The sequence below is a fragment of the Acomys minous genome (assembly GCF_964271855.1).
Source record: "Acomys minous genome assembly, chromosome: 5".
Classification (NCBI taxonomy): domain Eukaryota; kingdom Metazoa; phylum Chordata; class Mammalia; order Rodentia; family Muridae; genus Acomys; species Acomys minous.
In genome coordinates this window covers 122,079,845-122,103,139 of record NC_140494.1, presented here as the reverse complement: position 1 = coordinate 122,103,139, position 23,295 = coordinate 122,079,845, and the positions used below count along the sequence as shown (strand labels likewise).

The 23,295-nt window shown below is 40.8% G+C and overlaps 1 protein-coding gene across 3 annotated transcripts in view; it reads left to right on the top strand.

The window, feature by feature from the left end:
* Positions 1-23,295, top strand: part of PIAS1 (protein inhibitor of activated STAT 1) — a 113,634-nt gene that overhangs the window by 83,548 nt on the left and 6,791 nt on the right. For all 3 annotated transcript variants that reach the window (XM_084781416.1, XM_084781417.1, XM_084781418.1), the window contains exons 8-13: positions 5,974-6,047; positions 12,024-12,184; positions 14,778-14,908; positions 16,328-16,508; positions 21,261-21,403; positions 23,130-23,167. In XM_084781416.1, coding sequence (XP_084637542.1) covers positions 5,974-6,047; positions 12,024-12,184; positions 14,778-14,908; positions 16,328-16,508; positions 21,261-21,403; positions 23,130-23,167 — 728 coding nt within the window. The remainder of the gene's footprint in view (positions 1-5,973; positions 6,048-12,023; positions 12,185-14,777; positions 14,909-16,327; positions 16,509-21,260; positions 21,404-23,129; positions 23,168-23,295) is intronic.

Here is a 23,295-nt window from a genome sequence, read left to right as displayed (position 1 = left end):
CAGCCTTAAAATTCTAAAAGATGGAATAAGAATATTCTGATATTAATGAGGAGATAAATCAAACAGTTATAACCTCAGAACACCACCATCTAGTAGAACAGTCTGAAGCAATTGTACAATCATATGGTATTCATCAGCAGCATGGCTAGTGAATACTTACAGTGTGACTTGTACAACTAAGGTACTGAATTTAAAGTTGAACTCTATTTCAATTTATTGACTACAGTCTTGTGATTAACACTGGTAGTTCGTAAGAACAAGGATTCAATATCAAGATGACTTTTATATATTGCCAGCTGTAACTGTAGTTATGAAGTACTCTTACCACTGCAGGTCATAGTAACACAAGAACACCACCTCCACAGGACTTCCCACAGTTCCTAGGGTGCTAGTTCTTAGTGGTGTGCAGAGGTTTGCTTTTCTTGCGTCCTTGGTTTCCAACTGCTCCAACGATGTTGCTTTAAAGGGTTATTTTTCCCTCATTTAATTTCTTTGGCTTTTTGTCAAACGCTGATTAAGCATAGGTATGTGAATCTTTTCCTGGACTCCTGTTCACACTCTTCATCATTGTGCTTTCCCAGCAAGCCTTGAAAACAGTCTTCCCACTTTTTCTATTTCAGAGTTAATTTGATTAGACTAAGTTGCTTACAAAAAACTGTGTTCTAGGAAGTTGATTGAATATCAGAAAGTTAATCTACAGTTCATTTTTGTGAAGAACTGAAGTTCCTTATCTCCATATGTGCAGAAGAGGCAGTTGGCTAAATTTAACATCTGTTCCTGATTTTTTTTTTTATTTAAATCCCAGCAAACTATTAATGGAACAAAAAGGGAACTGCTTCAGTGTTACAAAAAGCCCACCAACAACAACAAAACTTCAGTTAATATTATAGTTAGTGGAAGCCGGGCGCGGTGGTACACACCTGTAATCCCGGCATTTAGGAAAGCAAAGGCAAGTGGGTCTCTAAGTTCAAGGCCAGCCTGGTCTACAAATCGAGTTCAGGACAGCCAAGGCTACACAGAAAAAAATCCTGTCTCAAACAAAACACACACACACACACACACACACACACACACACTTACTTGAATCTTCTGAGACTGTTACTAACGCTGGAGTCTCATTACCTAGTATTGCCCTGGAGGTCCTAGGCAGCTTAGCAAGGAAAGGAAGTAAAGATTAGGGAGACAGAAATAATTATCTTTGTTTGCAGATTATTTACATAGAAAAAAGTCACAAGGATTTGCTAAAGAAACTACTAGAAATAATACATGTATTAATAACTAATACATGTAACTGAACTTATTATTAATTCATAACTGGACGGTGTAGGGTCTGTTTCTTAACAATTAACTTTATTATACAACCCAGCTATCTCACACAAGAGGGAAAAAAGAAAGGGAAACAAGAGTGAACCTTCCGGTATCCGTTCTACAGGACGGGTCCCTAGGTGTCCCTGTGAGTTGATTTGGCCTGTTTGCTGATCCTTTTCCTTAACCTCCTGCCCCTCTTGTCCTCTCCACCTGCCTGTCTCTCACAGGCAAGGGCCAGTCCCATCTAGGGTTGATTAGAAACACAATAGTCCAGGTGGAGTCCCCTGTTGTCCTGTCCTCCCTCCCTACCCCCAGCTTCCTAAATGTCGGGCCCAAGATGGCTCTACCCAGTCTATCTCAAACTTAATCTCAGAAAGTATCCATACTGCTTTCACCTGTGACAAAGCCTACAATCCTTCCCACAGGACAGTGTTGAAATTGAGACAGCTATGCATTCTTAGAGTCATAGGGCACAAAAGATGTGCAGGGTTTAGATGCTGGAAACCATGAGAAGCACAGTAGAAGACCTGAGGTAGATGGAGATGCCGTCATGTTAGCAGACAGCGGACTCAGCTTGGGTGCATGCCAGTTCCCCAGATTCATCTGGAGTTGCAGTCTACTCAAGACCTAGTGGGGTCTGTGACAGTGGCTTTGTCAGGGCATGGCTGGGCGTATAGCTCAGGTGGGAGCAGTAGCTTGCTTAGCAGGCACAAGGCTCTGGGTTCAGTCACAAATTGCAGGATCTGCTTTATTAGTAACAAATTTACATTAAGAATATAGTAAAGTTAGTTTTCTTCCCAGTGTAAAAAGGATCACAGACTTTTACCCCTGTTTTAACTTGCTCAGTTGGTAGCAAAGCTGTTTCTTAGAAGATGGTTGTTTTTAACAAAATCTCAAATGTTCTGTTTTACCAATAAAAACTCAGGTGCCAGATACTGGGGGCGGGGAAGCCTGCTATCTCAAAGAGGCAGAGAAAGCACTCAGTTGACCTTCCTCAGCCATGTCCCAAAAGGAAACGCTCCTTCCCCTGCTGTCTCAAAAAATGTCAAACCGAATGTCCCTCCCTTCTGCTTCTGTGTGTCACTCTATCCTCCTGACTGCCTCTTACTCTCCATGGTTTTTTAGTGTTTTTGTTTTTTGTTTCCCTGTGTTCACTCCTGTGAACTGGTTGCTTGCTCTGCCTCTTAACTTATGGTTGATTCTATTTAATTCAAATAGAAAGCTCTTGGATTGAAGGTGTGTGTTAGGGTTGAGCCACACCACAACTAGAAACAGGTTTTTCTTGTAACAATACAACCTAAGTTTCACAGTGTGATCAAATATCCTACAACAGGAGACAGGTTCCATTCTGTCACTCCTTGTAACAGCCTCCCAGAAGATTATTACACTGCTTTTTAAGGCTAATTGTGTCAGCATCTGCCATGGGAGCTTAATAAATGAGATTTCTGCATAACACATGCAGCTACTGCACACACTTAGTCACTCAGCTCTTTTTCTGCTACTCCAGTCTTTGAGCTAGCCATTCTTCAGGGTCTGCCTGGTGGCCGTGGCCTTGCCTCACAGCCTGTTGGGAGCAAAAACAATCAATATATTGTGGGGTAGCTTGGAGCAGCTGAGCTGCTCTCAGTTGATGCAGAGCCTGCACTGCCTCATTTTTTTAAATTAATTTTATAAGAGTAGGTTTGGGAGCTGGGCATGGTGGTGCATGCCTATAACCCCAGCACTTGGGGGGCAGAGGCAGGAAGATCTCTTTTGAGTTTTGAGGCCGGCCTGGTCTACAAAGTAAGTCCAGGACAGCCAAGGCTACACAGAGAAACCTTGTCTCAAAAAACCAAAAAACAAACAGTGAGAGAGTAGGATTGGGTCTATTATATATAACAAAGGAGATTTCTGTCTGTTTGCTTTTTGTAATAGAAATCCACAAACATAACTTCAAAATATCTTATCTCCAAGAGAGAAGGAAAATGCAAATTATTTTAAGTAACAATTGCTAGCATTTAATAAATATAGTATTAGGTAGTTTAAGACAGTTTTCATTGGGTTAAACTCATTTAACCCACTTACCGGATTATGAAAATAGTGACTAAAGTGACTTGACAAGACAGAATTCTGACTTACTGGCTCAAGAACTTGTTATCTTACTGCCCGCCCCATGCGACCTCCACGGAGTGTGGTGTAAAGGCTGCCACGCTGTTGCTGCGTTATGCTTCTAGGTACTATTTCCACTGCTGTGTAGGAGGATGCCACTGGGCCGTGTGGTGAAGGCATGCAGAGTGGTTGGTGTTTTACTCAGGAGTGAGAACCAGGAGGATTAAAAATAGACTGGTGAGAAAAATAATAGAAGAGTTGGCCTACATGTTTATGGAGGCTGAGATGTCCCACAGTGCTCCACTGCAAGCTGAGGAAGCAGGGCAGCATGGCTGAGCCTCAGTCCAAAGGCTCAGAGAAGCCAAGGATGTAACTTCCAGCTGTGGCTGATGGCTGGAGATCCCTGGAGTACTGGGGTGAATCCTGAAACCCAAAGGCTGAATTCCATTGTTTTTCTTCAGTTCTGTCCTGTACACTTCCCAGCCCCCTACCCAGCTAATTGCTTTGTCCCACCCACATTGAGGGCAGCACTTCCCTCACCTAGTTCATGAACTCACAGGCTCTTCTCAGACACCCTCAGAAACACATTTGGATTCTATTTTCATTCTTATTTTCTGTGGCAGTTATGTGTTGTGCCTGGAGAGTTGAGTTTTGTTATTGTTAATTGGGATTTTGTTTTGTTTTATGACAGGGTCTCATACTGTAGCCTGGGCTCCCCTGGAATTCACTATGTAGACCAGGCTGGCCTGTAACTCACAGCAATCCTCCTGGGATTACAGAGTCACTTTGTCCTGCTAATTAAATTAGTGTTCTTTATAAGAAAGAATTAGCTAAGGTTGGGTGAGTAATGGCAAACACATAACTTCCTAATTTATATTTGGTATTAGTTAGTATAATGTCTTGATGGCTCTATTTTCCAAACTAATATCCAGAGGGTTTTTTTGTTTGTTTGTTTGTTTTTTGTTTTTTGCCTTTGGGAGTATGAAAGTCAGCCAGTAAAATACACACAGACAAAAAAAAAAAAATACACACAGACTTTAAAAACCAAATCTCCAGTCTACAAAATAACTTATTAATCTTGCGTCAGAATCTGTGTGGAGCCTTTTGAACCATCCATTCATGTCCCTCTTCCCCAGTCTCAGAGTGGTCAATTATAGATTAGAATGCTCCAGATGTAACTCAGATGTGAGAAACCCTAATATAAGACAGTAGTTCAGTAGACTGCCCTAAACTTCACCACCCAAAAATTCCAAACTCTGAGTGTGATCACATATGTCAGAAGCTGGCTTCTTAGTTCTGTTGATGGCAGTTCGCACCAGACATCTGCTTCTCTTCCCGGTGTTATCAGCGTGGTCATGATTATTGTGCAGCAGCTCTGAAATGTGCTTGGTTATGCTCACAACCACTCCACCTCAGACCCCCATTTCTAAGATTGTTGGAATATTTTCTCTGGGCATTTCTGTTGGTTCCTGTCTTCAGAGGTAACTACTGTCACAAGTTTACACGTGTTGTCTTAGGCAGTGTTCTATAGCTGTGAAGAGGCACCACGAGCAAGGCAACTCTTGGAAAAGGAAGCATTTAATTGGGGGCTTACTTAAAGTTTCAGAGGCTTAGTCCATTATTACCATGGTTGGGAGCATGAAGGGCACATTCTGGTGTAGTAGCGGAGAACTGCATCCTGACCTGAAGGCACACAGAGAGAGAGAGAGAGAGCAAGAGACACTGGGCCTGGCTTGAGCTTTTGAAACCTCAAAGCTCACCCCTAGTGACACACTTCCTCCAGCAAGGCCACACCTCCTAGTCCTTTTCAAACAGTGCCACTCCCCGGTGACCAAGCACTCAAAAATAAATAAACCTGCGGGGCCGTTCTTACATCACCATACATGGGAAATACAAAGAATCTTTTATCGTAAACTGGAGGACAGTGAAAGAAGAGCCATGAAAAGTAAAACTATTAGGGCCTCCTTTTTTGAAGTTGTAGAAAATTTGAACTGAAAAGCTGGATTTGCTACAAATAACTTGAAGCTGAAAGGGGCAGATTGACTTTCATAGTGAGTTTACAGGTAAATGACAGAATTGTTACATGGTAAAGAAAATAGTTGGACTTTTTCTTTTCATAATTTGAAATTAGAGTTAATGTAGTTATAGTAATATTCTGTTCATTTTCTGGGCCTTCAAAACTTAATTTTATCATTGTTCTTTATTACTTTCCTTTTAAATAAAAAGGTACAAAATAATCATAATTTTAAAGAAAATCATTAGTATCTTAGAGTAATAACTAAAAAGGGCCAGCCATCCCTGGAACACATAAGTGGTTGAAAGACTGCTCCTGTGGACTGCAATGCCATGTCAGGCTCTGCAGGAACTTGGCAAAGCTGCAGAGCCTCCTTCCCTTGCTTGCTGTGAAGGGTGTAAGATGGGTAGCTGCTCTTAGCTTTCTAGGCAACTGACTAGAAGATAATCGAGTAGATTAATTTCAACTTACGTAGGTTTCAGATTTTAAGCTCCTTTTTAATGTTATATTGGTAATACCTTTAATAAACTTGTTCTACTTGTTTTATCTTCAATGCGTTTCAGTTAAAGAGAAATTAACTGCAGATCCGGACAGTGAAATAGCTACCACCAGCCTGCGGGTTTCGCTGCTGTGCCCAGTAAGTGTTTGCTAATGCTTGCCTTTGAGACTGCTATACACACTTCTTTCTACTGAGTGTGAGAAATTCTGCTTACTTTAAGAGTCTCTCTGTTCTACACTGTCAGCTTATCAGAATGGAAAGACACTGAAGCATAGGACTGTGCGCTGGGTAATTCTAAAGTATGCCTTACTCATGATGTGTATCACCTAAGAACTGCTTTCACTAAACAACTGTTCCAGTTAAAAGAGCAGAGTAAGGCATGCTGTGGTCTGTTCCATACTACACTAATTCAAACCGACTCTTCTGTATAAAAATGGAGCCCAGCCACCCACACTGCAGTTTAGCCATTTTGTCAACAGTAGATGTAAAACTCTTGTCAGCTGAGACTGGCACATATCTTTAATCACAGCATTTGAAAGGCAGAGGCAAATGAATCTCTGGGTTAAAGAGTAGCCTGGTCTTTATATAGAACTCCAAAATGACTTTATCTTCAAAAAAAACACAAGCAACGATGCCATTCTCAATTCTGCGTGTGTGCGTGCATGCATGCATGCACACACACAAAGAGCATCATGCCTGGAAATCCAGGCCTGTAATTCTAGCACTTGTGGGCATGGGGCTGAGGCAGGTGGATTACCATGAGTTCAAGGCCATCTGAGCTACTATAGCAACACCCTGTCTTAATTTTAAAAAAAGAAAAGGAGAAAATTCTGTCTGCCTGGCTGAATTCCTTATACCTATAGAATTAACATAAAGATACTTTCTCTTTTCTTTTTTTTCCCTTTTTTAACGTAAGGATACTTATAAGCCAGAAAGGGAAGAAACAGTCATTTGAATGAAACAAATAATAAAGTCCTATAAGATTTGACCAAATGATTAAACCTGTAAGCAAAAAAAAATTGCTAATTTGTTGTTGGTCTCATCAAGATTAGGGATGGCAATTAAATATTGTCTTCATATGAAAGAAGGTAAAAATTAATAATAAGCTGCTGACATTTTGATTGATCAAATTAACCATATTCAAATATATTAAGAATGAAAGGGTACATGTCTTCTGATTTGCCTAGTTTGTTCAGGAAGGTGGGATCATTGACAGCTTTCAGCTTTGAGATCCCACTAACCTAAGAGAATGGTTGTTCCTTTGTTCTTGAAGAAGCAAAAAGTTGTTTACAAAAAATATTCCTTATCCTACATCTTAGCCTTGGATTGTTTACTAAGTCCTGGCTTGAAGATAAAGCCATCGGTGTATGATTAACCTGCAGTTCTGTCCTTGACACGGATCCTAAAGCTGGGATCCCTCCCTACTCTGCACACCTTCATGGCCATAGAAGAAACACAGTTAGAAGAAGCCTCTAAGTCCTATGGCCATGGCTCTGTCGTCTGTTCTATGAAGGACCTTCCTTCTGAGTCCTCTTTATAGCCTGTCTGCCATAAGAGAAGTATTGTTACTATTATTAAAAGTTCTTTAATAACCAGACAAATGTTATAGCAGCCTGTGTTGTTGTTGTTGTTGTTGTTGTTGTTTATAAGTAGTTAACTATGTGGGGAAATAAGTAGTTGGAAATAAAAGAACAAATTAATTTTTTAAAAATTTTAAAAAGATTTATTTATTTATTATTTATTTGTGCAGTATTTCCCACATGTGCCTGCACACCAGAAGAGGGAACCAGATCTCATTATAGATGGTTGTGAGCTACCATGTGGTTACTGGGAATTGAACTCAGGACCTTTGGAAGAACAGACAGTGTTCTTAACCTCTGAGCCCTCTCTCTAGCCCCAAATTAATTTTTTTTAAGAATCATAAAATTGGCTCAAGACCAGGAAGGTAGAAACCTTAAACAAAAAAAACCTTAAACAAAACAATTTAAAATGATGTATCTCATTCTTTTTCTCTAATCTTAATCTACTCCTTTTCATGGTTTCTTGATGCTTCATTTCATCATAAAAACCCCACTTGAAAGGATTTGATAAATTTAGGAGAATATAGAAGCTTCGCTTCCCACTTAAATCACTAGGGAAATCTTGTTTCCCTGCATTTCCATCTTAAAAGTGTTTACTGCTGCACTAATATTTAATATTTACAACATTGAGCACGTGACTACACGAAAGTGTTCATATAAAAGGCAGCCTACTGTATATGGTAGTAGCTCTGTTCATGGCGTGAGCTCTGCATCCTATGGCTCAGGTGCTTCCCCCTGTTACTGGGAAATGTGGCCGACATTTTGCTTCTTACTTCTTGATTTACTGAGCCAGCTTCTAATTTCCATGTCCCCCTGTGCTCCTCTCTTATTAGTTCCAACAGTCTTAGCTGTTCATTGTAAATTAGCATCTGCTTTCAAAATTCAGATTTTAAAAAGCTACTATATCTAATAGATAACACAGTATGTCATGAGTTCCTATTTGGCTAAAGGGATAATCCCCCTACAGTTATTCTGGAACAGCAAGGCCATATATTTTTAGGTGTGCTTTTGCTCAAAAATAAAATACAGTTGTGATAACTCATCTATATATCAAATTTATGGAATCATAAAGAAGAGATTTCTTCTTTGAAATATGTAAATATGCCATCTTACTGTGCATTTCTATTTCCCTTTTGTAATATGCAAAGCTCAGAATAAATGAGTTTCTGTTATTTGTGTGCCATTTAGCTAAAGGCAACGAAAATAATTAAAATGCCTTTTCTCTTTGAGGATTGTCAGTTCTAATTTATTAAGAATAGAGACGGAAATGTTGAGAAGTCAGATGCAGCCTGTTCCAAAGACCTGTAAACCCAAAAGCAGATAATTTAAAGTTGATAGAAGAAAGAAAATGAACTAAAAATTTATTTTCATGAGTACTTATTACTATGAAAAACTTAACCAGATTTTTAAAAAATGTCAATCACACTTTGTTTTTATTAAAAAAAATAAATAAATAAATGTTGTCATGGCATTATAGGGTCCTGCTGGTGTAAGCTGGCTTAGACTTAGGTCTGGTATTATCTCATGCAGCATCATGAGCTGAAGCACCTCTGAGTGAAGTCAGCCTCCCTAGAATACATGTGGCCTTCCTTATGTTTGTCTGTGGTAATGCAGACACCCATCTTGTCCTTCAAGATAGTGCCCTTCAAAGGGAAGGGAACTTTGTAATCAAAAGACTAAACTGATTAGAGCCTCACTCCTTCTGATACTAGGTTAGAGACAATAGATGACACTTGAGTCATACATTTGAGCATGAATTTTGTTTTCTTATTCTATTGTAACTTTTATTCCTGTACTGTCTGTCAGTTTGCTTTCAGACTGTAGGTCACCTTGTTGTGAAGCTCACCACAAAGGCTTGGGATCGTTTTCTTGCCTGTGTGTACGAACAAAGGGCTAACTAAACAGCTTCATGACACCCTTTACTGAACTTACGTTTTCTGGCAACAGAAAATCCATTGCCTGCTGCCATTAGCTAAGGCATTTATTAGTCCAGCAACGGTTTCCAAGTTATGGTCTAGATGATGGTGCCAAATTGAATTTTTATCTTTTTATTTTCATATACTTTCATTGGCAGGGCACTTGTTTTTTGAAAACAGAGAATCACATTGCCCAGCCTGGCCTACTATTCTGTCCGAGGTCGATCTTGAACAGCCTTCACTTCCCAAGGGTTGGGATTCCAGGCACACGTCTGTGAGTGACATTGCTAGGGCACAGGCTTCCTGCGCGTTAGGCAGATGTTCTGCTCACTACATCTCAGCTCCACGTTGACGTTTATATCTTAAGTTAGACCTTAACTAGGAAATGCAAATTCCTGCTGGTTGCTTAATATTAAGTGAAGAAAGCATAGGTTGACGTGTATGGGAACTGAGTGCCAGCACACTAAGCTCCCCGCTGCAGAGCTGTTGGGTTCCTCCTGATACTTCATGCAGACAGGGAGACAGGACGAAAGATGATTTCAGAATCCAAGCAACAGACCACAGAATTTATTTACACTTTGAAAGAGGGAGTTATTGAAGGCTTTCCTTTCACAAGCCTTTATTCCTGTAATCCCCGGTGTCATTCACATCTTTCAGACATAGAATTTCTCCCAGGACTGCTAGCATGCTCAGCTGACAGTTTATCAGTACACAAGACTACCATCTTACAGAATAACAGGTTCCCTTCCAAAGCTGGAGACAAAGACATGAGTCTGACCTAGTTCCAGTAGGAGATACACCAGCAGTGTAATCTTACTCAGGGGTGGAGTTGGGGCACAGAAGAGAAGGACACTTGCAGTTTACCCCAGTTCTGTCCTCTCCCTACTTTGGACATGATAAATTGATGTTCCTCCAGTCTTAAGTTCTTATCATGTTCAAAGTCCTTTTTAAAGTCTGCATCCAGTGGAAGTAAAAAGGAAATTATGCTACTTTCTAGATAGAAAAGGAAGCCCAGAAAGGTGAAGCATTTTCCCTAGAAGCACAGTAAATCATTGGTACTAGAACAGTAATTTAGGGCCCCATGACAGTTGGTTTCCTTAGTAGACAAGGAAATGACACGTTTCCCTGAAATGTTTGTAAGCCAAGAACCTTTTCCTCTTTTAACTCATAAACATACAGAAAGTCTTTTTTTTTTTTTTTGGTGAACTTAGCAAATAACAGCATTATAGAAAGTGAGTAGCTCATCTCTGTGGCCGTTATGGACTTAGAGGACCCTGTGAGTGGTGATAACAGCACTTGCTGTGCAGGTCCCCAGGCAAGGCTTCTACCTTGGGCCCAAGGAGGCAGATTAGGATCAAAGAAGGCTTTCATATGTGGAATAGAGTCAGCTCAAGCAACAATTACTAGGCAAGAAAAATGAATGAGGTTAAAGTTCATATTGCTATCCCTGTCTTCTTTTTCTAAACCTGTAATTAGATGGTTCCTAACTTTTTTCAGATCAAAGACTGATGTAGGAGTGTGAGGGGGCTGGAAATACAGCTCAATGGTAAAGTGCTTGGACAACAAGCAGAGGCCCCAGGTTCACTGTGTGTATGTGTACGTACGTACACACACACACACACACACACACACACACACACACACACACACACACACACACACACACACACTATGAGGAAAGGGATCCAGACCTTCCCAACTAGAAACTCATCTTCAGGGGTTGGGATTAAGGTCAATGGTAGAGTGCTTACCTATCAAGCACAAGGCCCTGGGTTTGGTCCTCAGTTCTGAAACAGAAGAAAAAAGGAAGCTCATCTTGAGCCTGTAGGTGGTAGTGAATGGCCTTGTGGTAGGCGATCTGTAGTCACTGGGTTTGATATCCAGATAGACTGTAGTGTTCTAACCTTCAGGCTTTTTGTTCTTCCATGGTAATTTAACACAGAACATGTTTTTATATTAAAATTTTAAATAAAAAAAATAAGATGTAAGTATTACATTTTCCCTTTTCCCTTTCCCTCTTCTAATCTCTCCTAGGTACCTCCTCCCTTGCTCACTCTCAAAATCATGGCCTCTTTTAATTAAGTGTTGTTATTTTTTAAAGTATGATATATATATATATATATATATATGTATATATATATACACATATATAGGTATGCATAGATATATGTAGGTATATATATGTAATAACATTTATAAATATAATCTTCTCAGTCCATATGATGAACTCTTACCTGTATGAATATAATTTCAGAGTTGTCCATTTGGTATCAGATAACCAATTAGGAGGCTCATCCATGGAGTTGCCTATATATAGTTCTTTGTCTAGGAGTGGGGCCCTGTGAGATTTCCCTGTACTATGTTAGCATGCCTGTTGGTCTTACCCTATTCAGGTCTTTTTAGTCAGTAAGATTGCTACAGTATCATGGGCAAGAAGCTTCCCTGTGGATTCTAGGAGACGCAGTCTCAGCAAATCTCCTGCTTCTCTAGATCTCACCCTCTTTCCGCCCCCTCTTCCATGATGTTCACTGAGACTTGCACGTTGTATTTCAGGAAGTTATTATTACAGCCTAAGTTTTCAACATGTACTGATACTGACCTTTCCCCTCCTCTCAAAGCTTGGAAAAATGCGGCTGACAATTCCATGTCGAGCGCTTACCTGTTCCCACCTCCAGTGTTTTGATGCAACTCTTTATATTCAAATGAATGAGAAAAAACCAACGTGGGTCTGTCCTGTCTGTGACAAGAAGGCTCCGTATGAACATCTTATTATTGATGGGTATGTATGTTCACATTTCTCCTTGTTTTGAAATGACCCTCTACTATCTGAATTTGAGAGAAAACCTAAAGGTAGTTTTTTCAAATTTGTTTATTTGTAGAATATCATTATTCTAGAAATCAGTGAGTACTTAACTATTGCAAATACTTTTCATCTTTATTGTAAATACTTTTCATCTTTCAGGTTTAAAAAAAATCATCTATTGGGGCTACAGAATGACAACATTGGAGAATTGTTCTTTCCTTCTGTCGTTTATGTTTTGGGGATCAAACATGTTGTTAGGGTTGGTGGCAGGAACCTTTAACCCACTGAGCCATCTTGGTGTTCCCTCCCTTAAATTTTGTTTCTTAACATTGATTTTTTATTTATGTGTATGTGCACACACGCGCGCATGTGTGTGTGTGTGTTCAGCTTGTTTTGAAAACACATGCTTTTTCCTTTTTCTTCAGCATCTTACGGTGTTTACCATTTTAAGCACCAGTAATTCTAAAAAGGTTTTATATATATATATATATACATATATATATATACATGTATATATATATTTATTTAGTACATCTAAGAACATATGGAGTGTATTAAGAGAAAGCATGATCAGATTAAAAGATTCTAGCTAATTCAACCTCATCCAAAAATAAAAATTAAAAGAGAGCTTCTAGTGCTAAAGAGATGGCTCAGCAGTTAAGAGCTATACTGCTTTTATAGGTCACCCAAGTCATTTCCCAGCTCTAAGGGATCCAGTGCCCTTTTCCATACTCCCATGTGCACATAGCCACAGACAAACACATGCACACTTCAAACAATTTGTAAATAATACAGTTTCTTTGAACAGTTAGGCTTTTTAGTAGAAGTTAGCCAGTTTCCAGAAACTAGATCTGGCTTCTGTCTGTCCATCAAGTCCTGATTTCCGCTGTGAGGGCTCCTGGCAAAGGACAGCCGGCTAATAGCAGCGTCCTTTGTTCTGCTGCTTGTGTTTCTATCCCTGCCTTTTCTCTTTCTGTTGCATCACAGTGATGGGCAGTTCTCCTTATAATCTATTTGTCTGTGGTTTTTGACCTGTTGCTATCTGGCCCTGAGTCTGTCACTTCCCTTAGGTTTCTGTTTGCCTTCTTGTCACTGAACAAGAAACAAGGAAATGATTTGTGAAAAGGGAAAATGCCTTCCTAATATTTTTGATATTCTTCAGTAAAACACTCAAACAAGACAGTTTATTTATAGTATATGAGAAAGCATAAGAGCTTGAAGGGAATAATATAAGAAATTGAATGTATTTATTAGTAGACTTAAAACCCAGAGCTTTAAAGATGTCGGGTCTCAGGAGAATGTAAGTAAATAGTGTGTTTCCTGTTGGATTTTTCAAAAATGAAATGATAGCTAACTTGTAAATTTAAGTTAATAGTAGTGTTTTACCCAGCTCTATATAATATATGTCTTAATTCTTTTTCTTATAATAAAATACTCTCTCAAAAATGGAAAGAACAGAAAATAAAAGGCATTTTTGATATAACTTCTTATTTAGTTTTTACATACATTTTGATTATATGCTATTAGTAACTTTTAGTCTTTGGCTTTATTTAATAGTATGACTGAATAATTTGGCCATAGTGAATTTCATGTATTCCCTATAAATATTCTTTTAGTGCCAGCATATTTTATTTGGATTTAACTATTGGTTGTACATTTTTATATGTATCCCTTCAGTTTATCAAGTAAGATCTTATGAGCAGTTTGCAAGTGTATTGTATAAAGAAGAAAACCAGATACATATACATACATATAAATACATATAAAGTGTGTGTGTGTATGTGTGTGCATATGTGTGTCACACACACGTGCGTGTGCAGCCCTGGCTGTCCTGAAACTTGCTCTGTAGACTAGGCTGTCCTTGAACTCACAGAGATCCAACAGCCTCTGCTTCCTGAGTGCTGGGATTAAAGACGTGCACCACCATCAACTGGCTCAGCCATCTCAGTTTTTGTGAACATTTTTCTGTATCTTTAAAAATCTTGGGGCTCAGTAATGGTGCTCACTGCCAAGCCTGACAGCTGTGTGCGATCCCCAGAGCCCAGGTAGTGGAAGTAGAGAACCAGTTCCTACAAGTTGTCTTCAGACTTCTACCCATGTGCTGTGACACCTACCTACTATATAACATAAGCTAAATATGTATTTCTAAATTGTCTTTTCCTTTTCTCTTTGTTTGTTTTTGTTTTTTCAAGTTTCTCTGTGTAGCCTTAGCTGTCCTGTAGACCAGGTTGGCCTCAAACTCACAGAGATCCACCTGCCTCTGCCTCTGCGCCTCTGCGCCTCTGCGCCTCTGCCTCTGCCTCTGCCTCCCAAGTGCTAAGATTAAAGGCATGTGCCACCACACCTGGCTAAACTGTCATTTCTTATAAATGTTCCACAATTTGAGTAATGCTCCACTATTTTTTCTGTTTAGCATTAGGTTTGAGAACAAATGTAATTTGTCTGGTCTACTTTCTTTTCCCCCATTTTCTACTTGTATAAATACTTAGAAGATGTAAGTATTTTAAGAGTTGGTTCTTGTTTCTCTTCATTTAAAACATGCTGTATTAAGAACAGATTGTTTGTCTAGGTTGTTTATGGAAATCCTAAAGTACTGTACAGACTGTGATGAGATACAGTTTAAGGAAGATGGCTCATGGGCTCCGATGAGATCAAAAAAGGAAGTGCAGGAAGTTACTGCCTCATACAACGGAGTTGACGGTGAGTGGCTTTTCATGAAACCTGTGGTTGCGACTGTGGTACGCCATGGTTTTCAGTATTGAGAATGCGGACTTTTGAAATACTGAGCAGTACAAATAGCTCAGTGATTGTTAGGTTATTGATTAAACTGCCACAAATAGCAGGGCTTCTTTTAAATCAATTTCAAAGTATTTTAATGTCACTTTAAAAGCCACCATTTTGAAGAACCTACCCTTTTAAAAATTTCCATAGTTTTGTTGCAGAATAGTGAGCATACTGTTTTTTCTTTTTTGTTTTTGTTTTTTAAATTTTTTTTCTTTTTTAATATTTATTTATTATGTATACAATGTTCTGCCTACACGTGTGCCTCCCCACCAGAGGAGGGCACTAGATCTCATTATAGATAGTTGCGAGCCACCATGTGGTTGCTGGGAATTGAACTCAGGACCTCTGGAAGAGCAGACAGTGCTCTTAACCCCTGAGCCATCTCTCCAGCCCTTTTCTTTTTTGTTTTGTTCTAATTTTTGAGACAGGGTCTCACTTTGTAGCCTTAGATGGCCTGTAATTCAGAGATCCACTTGCCTCTGCCTCCTGAGTGCTGGGATTACAGGCGTGCGCTGCCGCCACCTCCACACCTGGCTGAGGTTTTATTTTAAATTAGTATTTCCGCAAGGGATTGGTGGCCCATGCCTTTAATCCCAGCACTGAGGAGGCAGAGGCAGGTGGATCTCTATGAGTTCAAGGCCAGCCTGGTCTACAAAATGAGTCTAAGACAGCCAAGGCTACACAGAGAAAAACTGTCTAGAAAAAACAAACAAACAAACAAACAAAAATTTAGTATTTCCTAGGTATTTTGGATGTTGTATAGATAAACATGTAATACATCCTGCTCTAAACTACTTTTATTCCAAAGTAATTAAAAGTTTGGTTTCTTGTTTGTTTGTTTTAAACAAGATCTCTATGTATGTAGCCCTGGATATGCTGGGACTCACTATGTAGACCAGATTGGCCTTGAACTCACAGAGGCCTTCTGCCTTCAGAGTACTGGGATAAAGGCATGTGCCACCACACCCAGCCATTAGATAAAATTTGATTATTCTAATTCAAAATAATTCATTAACAACCAATAATAAGCTGTAGTTTTATCTGGTCTTAGTGGCACTTGCCTTTAATTCCAGCACTCAGGGTGGCAGAGGCAGGTCAAGCTCTGTGAGTTCAAGGCCAGCCTGGTCTGCAGAATTGAATTCCAGGTTAGCCACAGCTACACAGAGAAACTCTGTCAAAAGAAGAAGCTGCAATTTTAAGTAAAGTAGAACAGAACCACTATTACCTCTCCACTCTGCTACAGTAGAGTTGCTACACTAAACTGATCGTCTAGGGGAACACTAAGAAAAAGAAGAGAACTGACTCAGGTCTTATGTTTTAATCATTTCCACACAGGATGCTTGAGCTCCACGTTGGAGCATCAGGTGACTTCACACAACCAGTCCTCAAATAAAAACAAGAAAGTCGAGGTGATTGACCTAACCATAGACAGTTCATCAGACGAAGAGGAGGAAGAACCCTCTGCCAAGAGGCCTTGTCCTTCTCTGTCTCCTACGTCACCACTAAATAATAAAGGGTGAGTACTGCTAAGACTTTTCCAAAAAACTCTCTTCCAAACGTGCGTTTGCAAAGTAGGGTAAAGGCTGCAGATAAAACATTGTGTTTGAATACATAGTGTAGATTGACTTTGCCAGGGATGCTGCACTGTTGAGGAATTGAACCACTGTACTGTAAGAGTTTGAATATAGAAATCATCATATCAAGAGACACTCTGGACCTGGAGAGATGGCTCAGCAATTACGAGTGCTTGGTGCTCTTGTGGAGGACCCAAGTTCAGTCCCCAGTACCCACATGGTGGCTCACAACTGCCTGTACCTTCAGCTCCATCCAGGGGATCTGATGCCAACTTCTGTCCTCCAAGGATGCTTGTGCACCCCTATAAATTTTTAAAAGATGGCTCTGGTGCGTACAGTAGTTCTGATATACATAAGGATTACCAGGATTTTGTTTGCACTTAACCAGCCCCCCCCCCCTTTTTTTTTAAAGACTCATTTGTTTTATGTGTATGTGGAGGACAGAAAACAACATTCAGGAATTGATTCCTCTACCATGTGCCTTTACCTGCTAAGCAGTCTCACCAGCCCTTATTTAACCAATTTGTGGCTAATACTGTAAATAAAATTACTCTTGGACCAGGTGTGGCAGTGTACACCTTTAATCCTAGTGCTGAGGGCAGAAGCAGGTGGATCTCTGTGAGTTCCAGACCAGCCTGGTCTATATATAATGAGACCCTGTCTCAAAAAAAAAAAAAGTGGCAGGGGAGAAGCTGGGCACAATAGCATATGCCTATAATTTCAGTGCTTGGGGGAGCGGGGGAAGGCCGGCGGCGCAGCAGAAGCAAGCTGATCCGCTGTGAGTTCAGGCCAGCCTGGTCTACAAAGTGAGTCCAGGACAGCCAGGGCTACACAGAGAAACCCTGTCTCAAAAAAAAATATTAAAAGAGAGAGATTTGGGGGGTGGGTGGGGCGGACTCTTTTCCTGCATCCTCTCCTCACATTTGAGGCATGGTTTTCCTTCCAAGATCTTTACCGTTTTTGGCCATCTTGTTGGAGAGAGTGCCACATGGGCAGTTAAGCCACTAGCCTTTTCCCACTGCACTCGGTAGGTGTAGATAAATACATTTCTTCCTGTGGGCTCGGACTGCTCTGCCACTTTGCTGACCTTCATGTGTCCTCACACAGCCCACATTCCACCCTTTTAGGTGTATGTGGACAGAACAGTGTCTGTTTCAGCTCTTGGGAATGAGGGCACGACCGATCTTCCTCGAGTGCGAGGAGGTGCATTGAAATGCCCTTCCCAGTTCCTGCCTGGGTGAGAGGCCACAGAGGATACTGCTTTGTCTTGGCCTGCTTGTAGGGTTTAGAACACTGCCTATAAAGAACCTACTAGCTATAAGTTAGTGTAAGTCGTGCTCTTACAGGAGAAGGCTGTGCACACCAGGGCATTGAAGCTGACTGAAGCTGACTATGTGGGTTCCCAGGAGAGATCAGCAGTAACTTCAGCTTCCTTCACAGGAGCCCTGTTTTTGAAGATTTGTTGTCTGTGTTTCCCAGGAGTCTCCCATCGAGCTGTACCTTTGAGCTGGGATTTGTAGCATATGTTTAAAACTGTCACTCATACGGCCGAGGCAGTAGTACTGCCACCAGTTTGGAGCCAGCCTGTACTGGATGACTTCCTGTCCAAAACAAAAACAAAAAGATTTCAATGTAAAAAGTGTTCTGAGGGAACCTAGAAACCCAGAGGGGATGCTTAGGTGACACATAAATCTATGACATGAGGGACAAAAGTCAACCTTGGATTTGGATATCTGTAGGTGGTCCTAGAACCAGCTCCCACAGGTATCAGGAAACAACTATATTGTCATATTTTTGTGCCATAATTGCACAATTAAAAGATACTTTTTAAAACAGGTGTATAAATGCTCAGGAGTTGATTTATGGCTGCCTTCTACTCTTCAGAATAGTCATATATGAACTCTGCAGTATTTTTAGTATAATAATATATTATATATTAAAGTTATTTATTATATATACAGTGCTTGCCTGCATGTATGCCTGTAGGCCGGAAGAGGGCACCAGATCTCATTATAGATTGTTATGAGCCACCCTGTGGTTGCTGGGAATTGAACTCAGGATTAGAAGAACAGCCAGTGCTCTTAACCTCTGAGCCATCTCTGTGTATGTGTGTGTGTGTGTGTGTGTGTGTGTGTGTGTAATATATTTTTTTAATCAAGAAAACTTGGGAGTCTTTAGAGACCATTATGTCTTAGAATATCATATTAGTTGCATTAACTACATCCCTGCATTTGCCCATGGTGAATTGAGCCTTGATACAGCTCTGCAAGTTCCAGACCTTTCTCTATGGATATGTAGATAAAACATGGATGTCTCCAGCATATTTAGACGAGTGCCTGTGTATGCAGCACTGTGGCTATTCACAGTAGCTAGAACACTGAGCCTGGCAGATTGTTTGCTGCTGCGCATTGTACCATGGAAGTACACTTGAGAGCAGTCACAGAATTGAAAGACAAGATCCATATCTAGAAGGGTCAAGCACTAAGTAACATCTTACTCAGTGTTCCCCTCACCCAGAAGTTCCATACTGTTTTCCAGACTAGGATGTATGTGAAGATTAGCAGTCAACTGCTGTTTCCTGTCACAATTTCCTGAACATAGACAAAGAATCAGCTAAGGAACATGGCATTTGCGTTTTCATTGGATGAAACACTTCTGTGTAGCACTTTTGACTGTCTTATGCTTATTCTGTTCCTGGAAATTTAACCTTGGTGTCTTTTCAAGTACTCTGTACCATTGAAACTGTACCCCCACCTGCAAATATTTCACAAAGAGTATTAGAAGCAAAAGATCGGGCTGGGGTGTGGTTCATTGGCTAAAGTACTGGTTATACACACTTGATAACCTGAATTCAAACCCCCAGATCCCATGTAAGGCCAGATACAGTAGCAGGCATGTCTGATTCCAATGCTACTGCATCAAGAACGGGGACAGAGACAGGAGAAGCCCTGGAAACTCATAAGGCAGCTGGCCCACACATCAGGGTCCAGTGAGGGACAAACAAAGACTGACACGGGAGCTTGTTCTCTGCCCTCCATGCGATCGATGTAACACCCACACCCTCACAGACACACCACACGTGTACATTCAAAGTGAAAGGTGTCTTTATTCCTCCCTTTCTCATTGCATTCTTTTCCTCTGTGCCTGTTAGCCTTACACAGGTGGGGTCATGTGCAGTGATGCATAAACCTTCCTAGGACTATCAGAACTCTTTATTTCTTTCTTCATCCTTTGGGGGGGGGTTCCCTTTTTCTTTTCTTTTTGTTGTTGTTGTTTTGTTTGTTTTTCTGAGCTAGGGTTTCTCAGTGTAGCCTTGGCTATCCTGGAACTTGCTCCAGGTTGGCCAACTTAAAGCAATCTACCTGCTTCTGCCTCCCTGAGTGCTGGGATTAACGATGACCCACCACCTAGTATCCTCCCTTTTTTTTTTTTTTTCCTTTTTTCTTTTTTCTTTTTTGGTTTTTTGAGACAGGGTTTCTCTGTGTAGCCTTGACACCTTGACTATGCTGGATTAGCTTTGTAGACCAGGCTAGCCTCAAACTCACATCAATCTGCCTGCCTCTCCCTCCCGAGTGCTGAGATTAAAGGCGTGCGCCACCACTGCCCGGCATTCTTTTTTTTCTTAAAGGAAATAAGGAGAAAGGTTTGATCTCTAGCTAATGAAACATGGCAGTGTTTTTCTGGAGTTCCTTTGTTTCCTTTCCAGTTCTACCACTCTCCCTTTAAAATCTCTGTCTCCTTTTCACATCAGGACATATTGCTGCCTTCTCTCGCTGCTTTTATTGGCTTCAACAGTGCTATTATTTGAACTGTACTGATAGCCAAGCTAGACATTGGGTACACCAGAGTCACTGCCCAAAGTTAACTCTCAAAGTTTACTCTAAGTCCGCTTTCTCCTCAATGCTCATTTGCTGCATTCCCCTTGTTCTATTTGTGTTGTCCTTATCAGGGTGTCTTTGTCAGGGTTCCTTTCATTGCAGTGAATCACCATGACAAAAAAAGCAGGATGGGAAGGAAAAGGTTTATTTGGCTTACACTTCTATGTCACTGTTCATCATCGAAGGGAGTCAAGACAGGAACTCAAACAGGGCAGGAACCTGGAGGCAGGAGCTGATTCAGAGGCCATGGTGGGGCGCTGCTTACTGGCTTGCTCATCCTGCTTTTTTCTAAAACCCAGGACCACTAGCCCAGGGGTTGTACCACTCACTATGGGCTGAGCTCTCCCACACCAATCACTAATTGAGAAGGTGCCCTACAGGCTTGCCTACAGCAGGGTCTTACAGAGGCACTTTCCTAACTGATTGATGGTGTTTGCTTGTGTCAAGTAGGCATGAAACTATCTAGCCCAAGGCTTTCCCTAGACTTCTCACCACCTACCCCTTCAGGACCTGCTTGGAAAGGACCGCAGTTTCCTTTGTTGTGGGTACCTTTCACTCATGTCCTGTTATAGTGATCCAGCTATGGATCGCTCCTACAGTCTCAACATGGAGGATGGCGATCTAAGGACTCCATGGTGCTACCACCACATCTCTCTGATTCTCCTTATAGCCTCTGCTTTGCTTTGCTTTTGTTTGGTTGGTTTTGTTGTTGTTTTGAATTTCTTTATCATAAAATGTAGGACTCCTGGGATAGCTTCATTTGCTAAACTGTTAAAAAGTAACCATTAAATTTTCTGAACATTTCTCTTCCTACAGCATTTTAAGTCTTCCTCATCAAGCATCACCTGTGTCCCGTACCCCCAGCCTTCCTGCTGTAGATACAAGCTACATCAACACTTCCCTCATCCAGGACTACAGGCATCCTTTCCACATGACCCCCATGCCTTATGACTTACAAGGTGAGTCCCTGGTCCTTGGCTGCTGTCACAGGTTAAGGAATGCCTTCACTGTGTAGCTGCAGTCTGGGGATGGGAGTATAAGGAAGAAGTGGATATAGGGAAAACAGAGCTTGGATCCCAGGAAAAATGGCCTGGTTCTTGGTGCACCTTTCTCAGCAGCCAGAACTCAGGACTGCCAGACTATTGAAGCAGTCAGTGGGCGTGAGGCGTTGTGAGCTTCCCAGTAGTCTGTTAGGCTCTTGGGATACTTCCTGTATGTGGCCTTTAGTTTAATAGGGTTGAATGTTGAGGTTTGTTCTTTGATTGTGGCTAAAATGTGACAGATACTGTGTGTGAGACATGATCTTGTTGTGTAGCCCTGGTGTTAGCCTAGAGCTCTCCATATAGTAGACCAGACTGGCCTCAAATGTGGTGTCATCCTCCTGCCTCTGCCTCCTAAGAACTAGAACTTTAAACACACACCATATTGTGGAGGTGCTGCATGCCATGTCATATGTGGAGATCAGAGGACAGCCCGCAGAAATTCAGTCTCCTTCCACCATGTGGATTCAAACTTGGGTCATCAACTTTGGTGACAAACACCTATACCAAGTGAGACGTTTCGCCAGTTGTCTTATAGTGATGAATTGAGACAATTTGAATTTTTAAATTTGTTGCTTTTGAACCTTATCCTGTTAACCCCCTCCCTCCTTCCCTCCTTCCTCCTTTCTTTTCTTTTTTCAAGATGGTCTTTCTATGTAGTCCTGATTGGCCTCAAAAAGAATTTCAACTCTAGGTGTGTCTTTATAATTTAGTGGCTGATGGACTAGTCATTTCACTTCCCAGAGGTTAGTTAAAGACAGCATCTCCTGCTTCTTTAAAGACAGGATCCACTGCTTCTGCCTCCTAAATGCAGGATTAAAGGCATATGCCACTATGCTTGGCCATACAGACATCCTTGGCCTTTAATCTGCTCTAGACATTGAGAAGTGAACACTTTGAGAAGGAGAATTAAAGTTTTGCTACAACTTGTGTGACCTTTTAAAATTTCACCTATAAAATCAAACCAGAAGTAAAGGCACTGTGGGGTAAAGTAGACTGAAAGGTTGCAGAAGGGCTGAGTACGTAGCTCAGTGTGTAGTGTGCACATGAGGCAATGGGTGTGATTCCCAGAACCAGATAAACTAAACATGATAATGTGTGCCTGTAATCCCAGCCCGCAAGAGGCGAAGACATGATTTAAAAGTTCAAAGTCACCTCAGTTTATGGCCTTCCTGCGCTACTTGAGATGCCATCTAAATAGACAGACTGAAAGACAGGCAGATAAGGAGATGGTTCCTGTTAGGAGTAAGTAAGGGCAAGGTATTTGTTCCCAAAACTTGGGCTTTGTCCTTAATAGTCTACAGGTGGAAACACCATAAGAATATCCAGCTTACTTTTCATGGTTTGGTTTTGTTCTTTGTTTTGGGGGGGAGTTTTTTGTTTTTATTGTTTGAGACAGTCACCTTAGCTGGCCTGGAAGTTGGTAAGTAGACCAGGCTAGCCTCTAACTAAGAGATCTGTCTCCTTCAAGTGCTGAGATTAAAGGTATGCACCACCATGGTCCAGCATTCCTGTGTTTAAATAGGGATACAGAGGGTATGGGGTGTAAGACTGAAGTGCTTTCCTTTTTTTGTGGTTTTTGTTTGTTTGTTTGTTTGTTTGTTTGTTTTTCCTCTGAGCTTTTTTTTTTTTTTTCTTTCCACAGGTTTAGATTTCTTTCCTTTCTTATCAGGAGACAATCAGGTATGTTAATGTGAAAACAATCCACTTCTTTAATTGTATATCTAAGTATCTGAAAGTTTAATACATAGCTAGAAGAAAGAACACACTTCCTTAGATGATGGAGTGCACATGCCAGTGTTGCTCTGGCT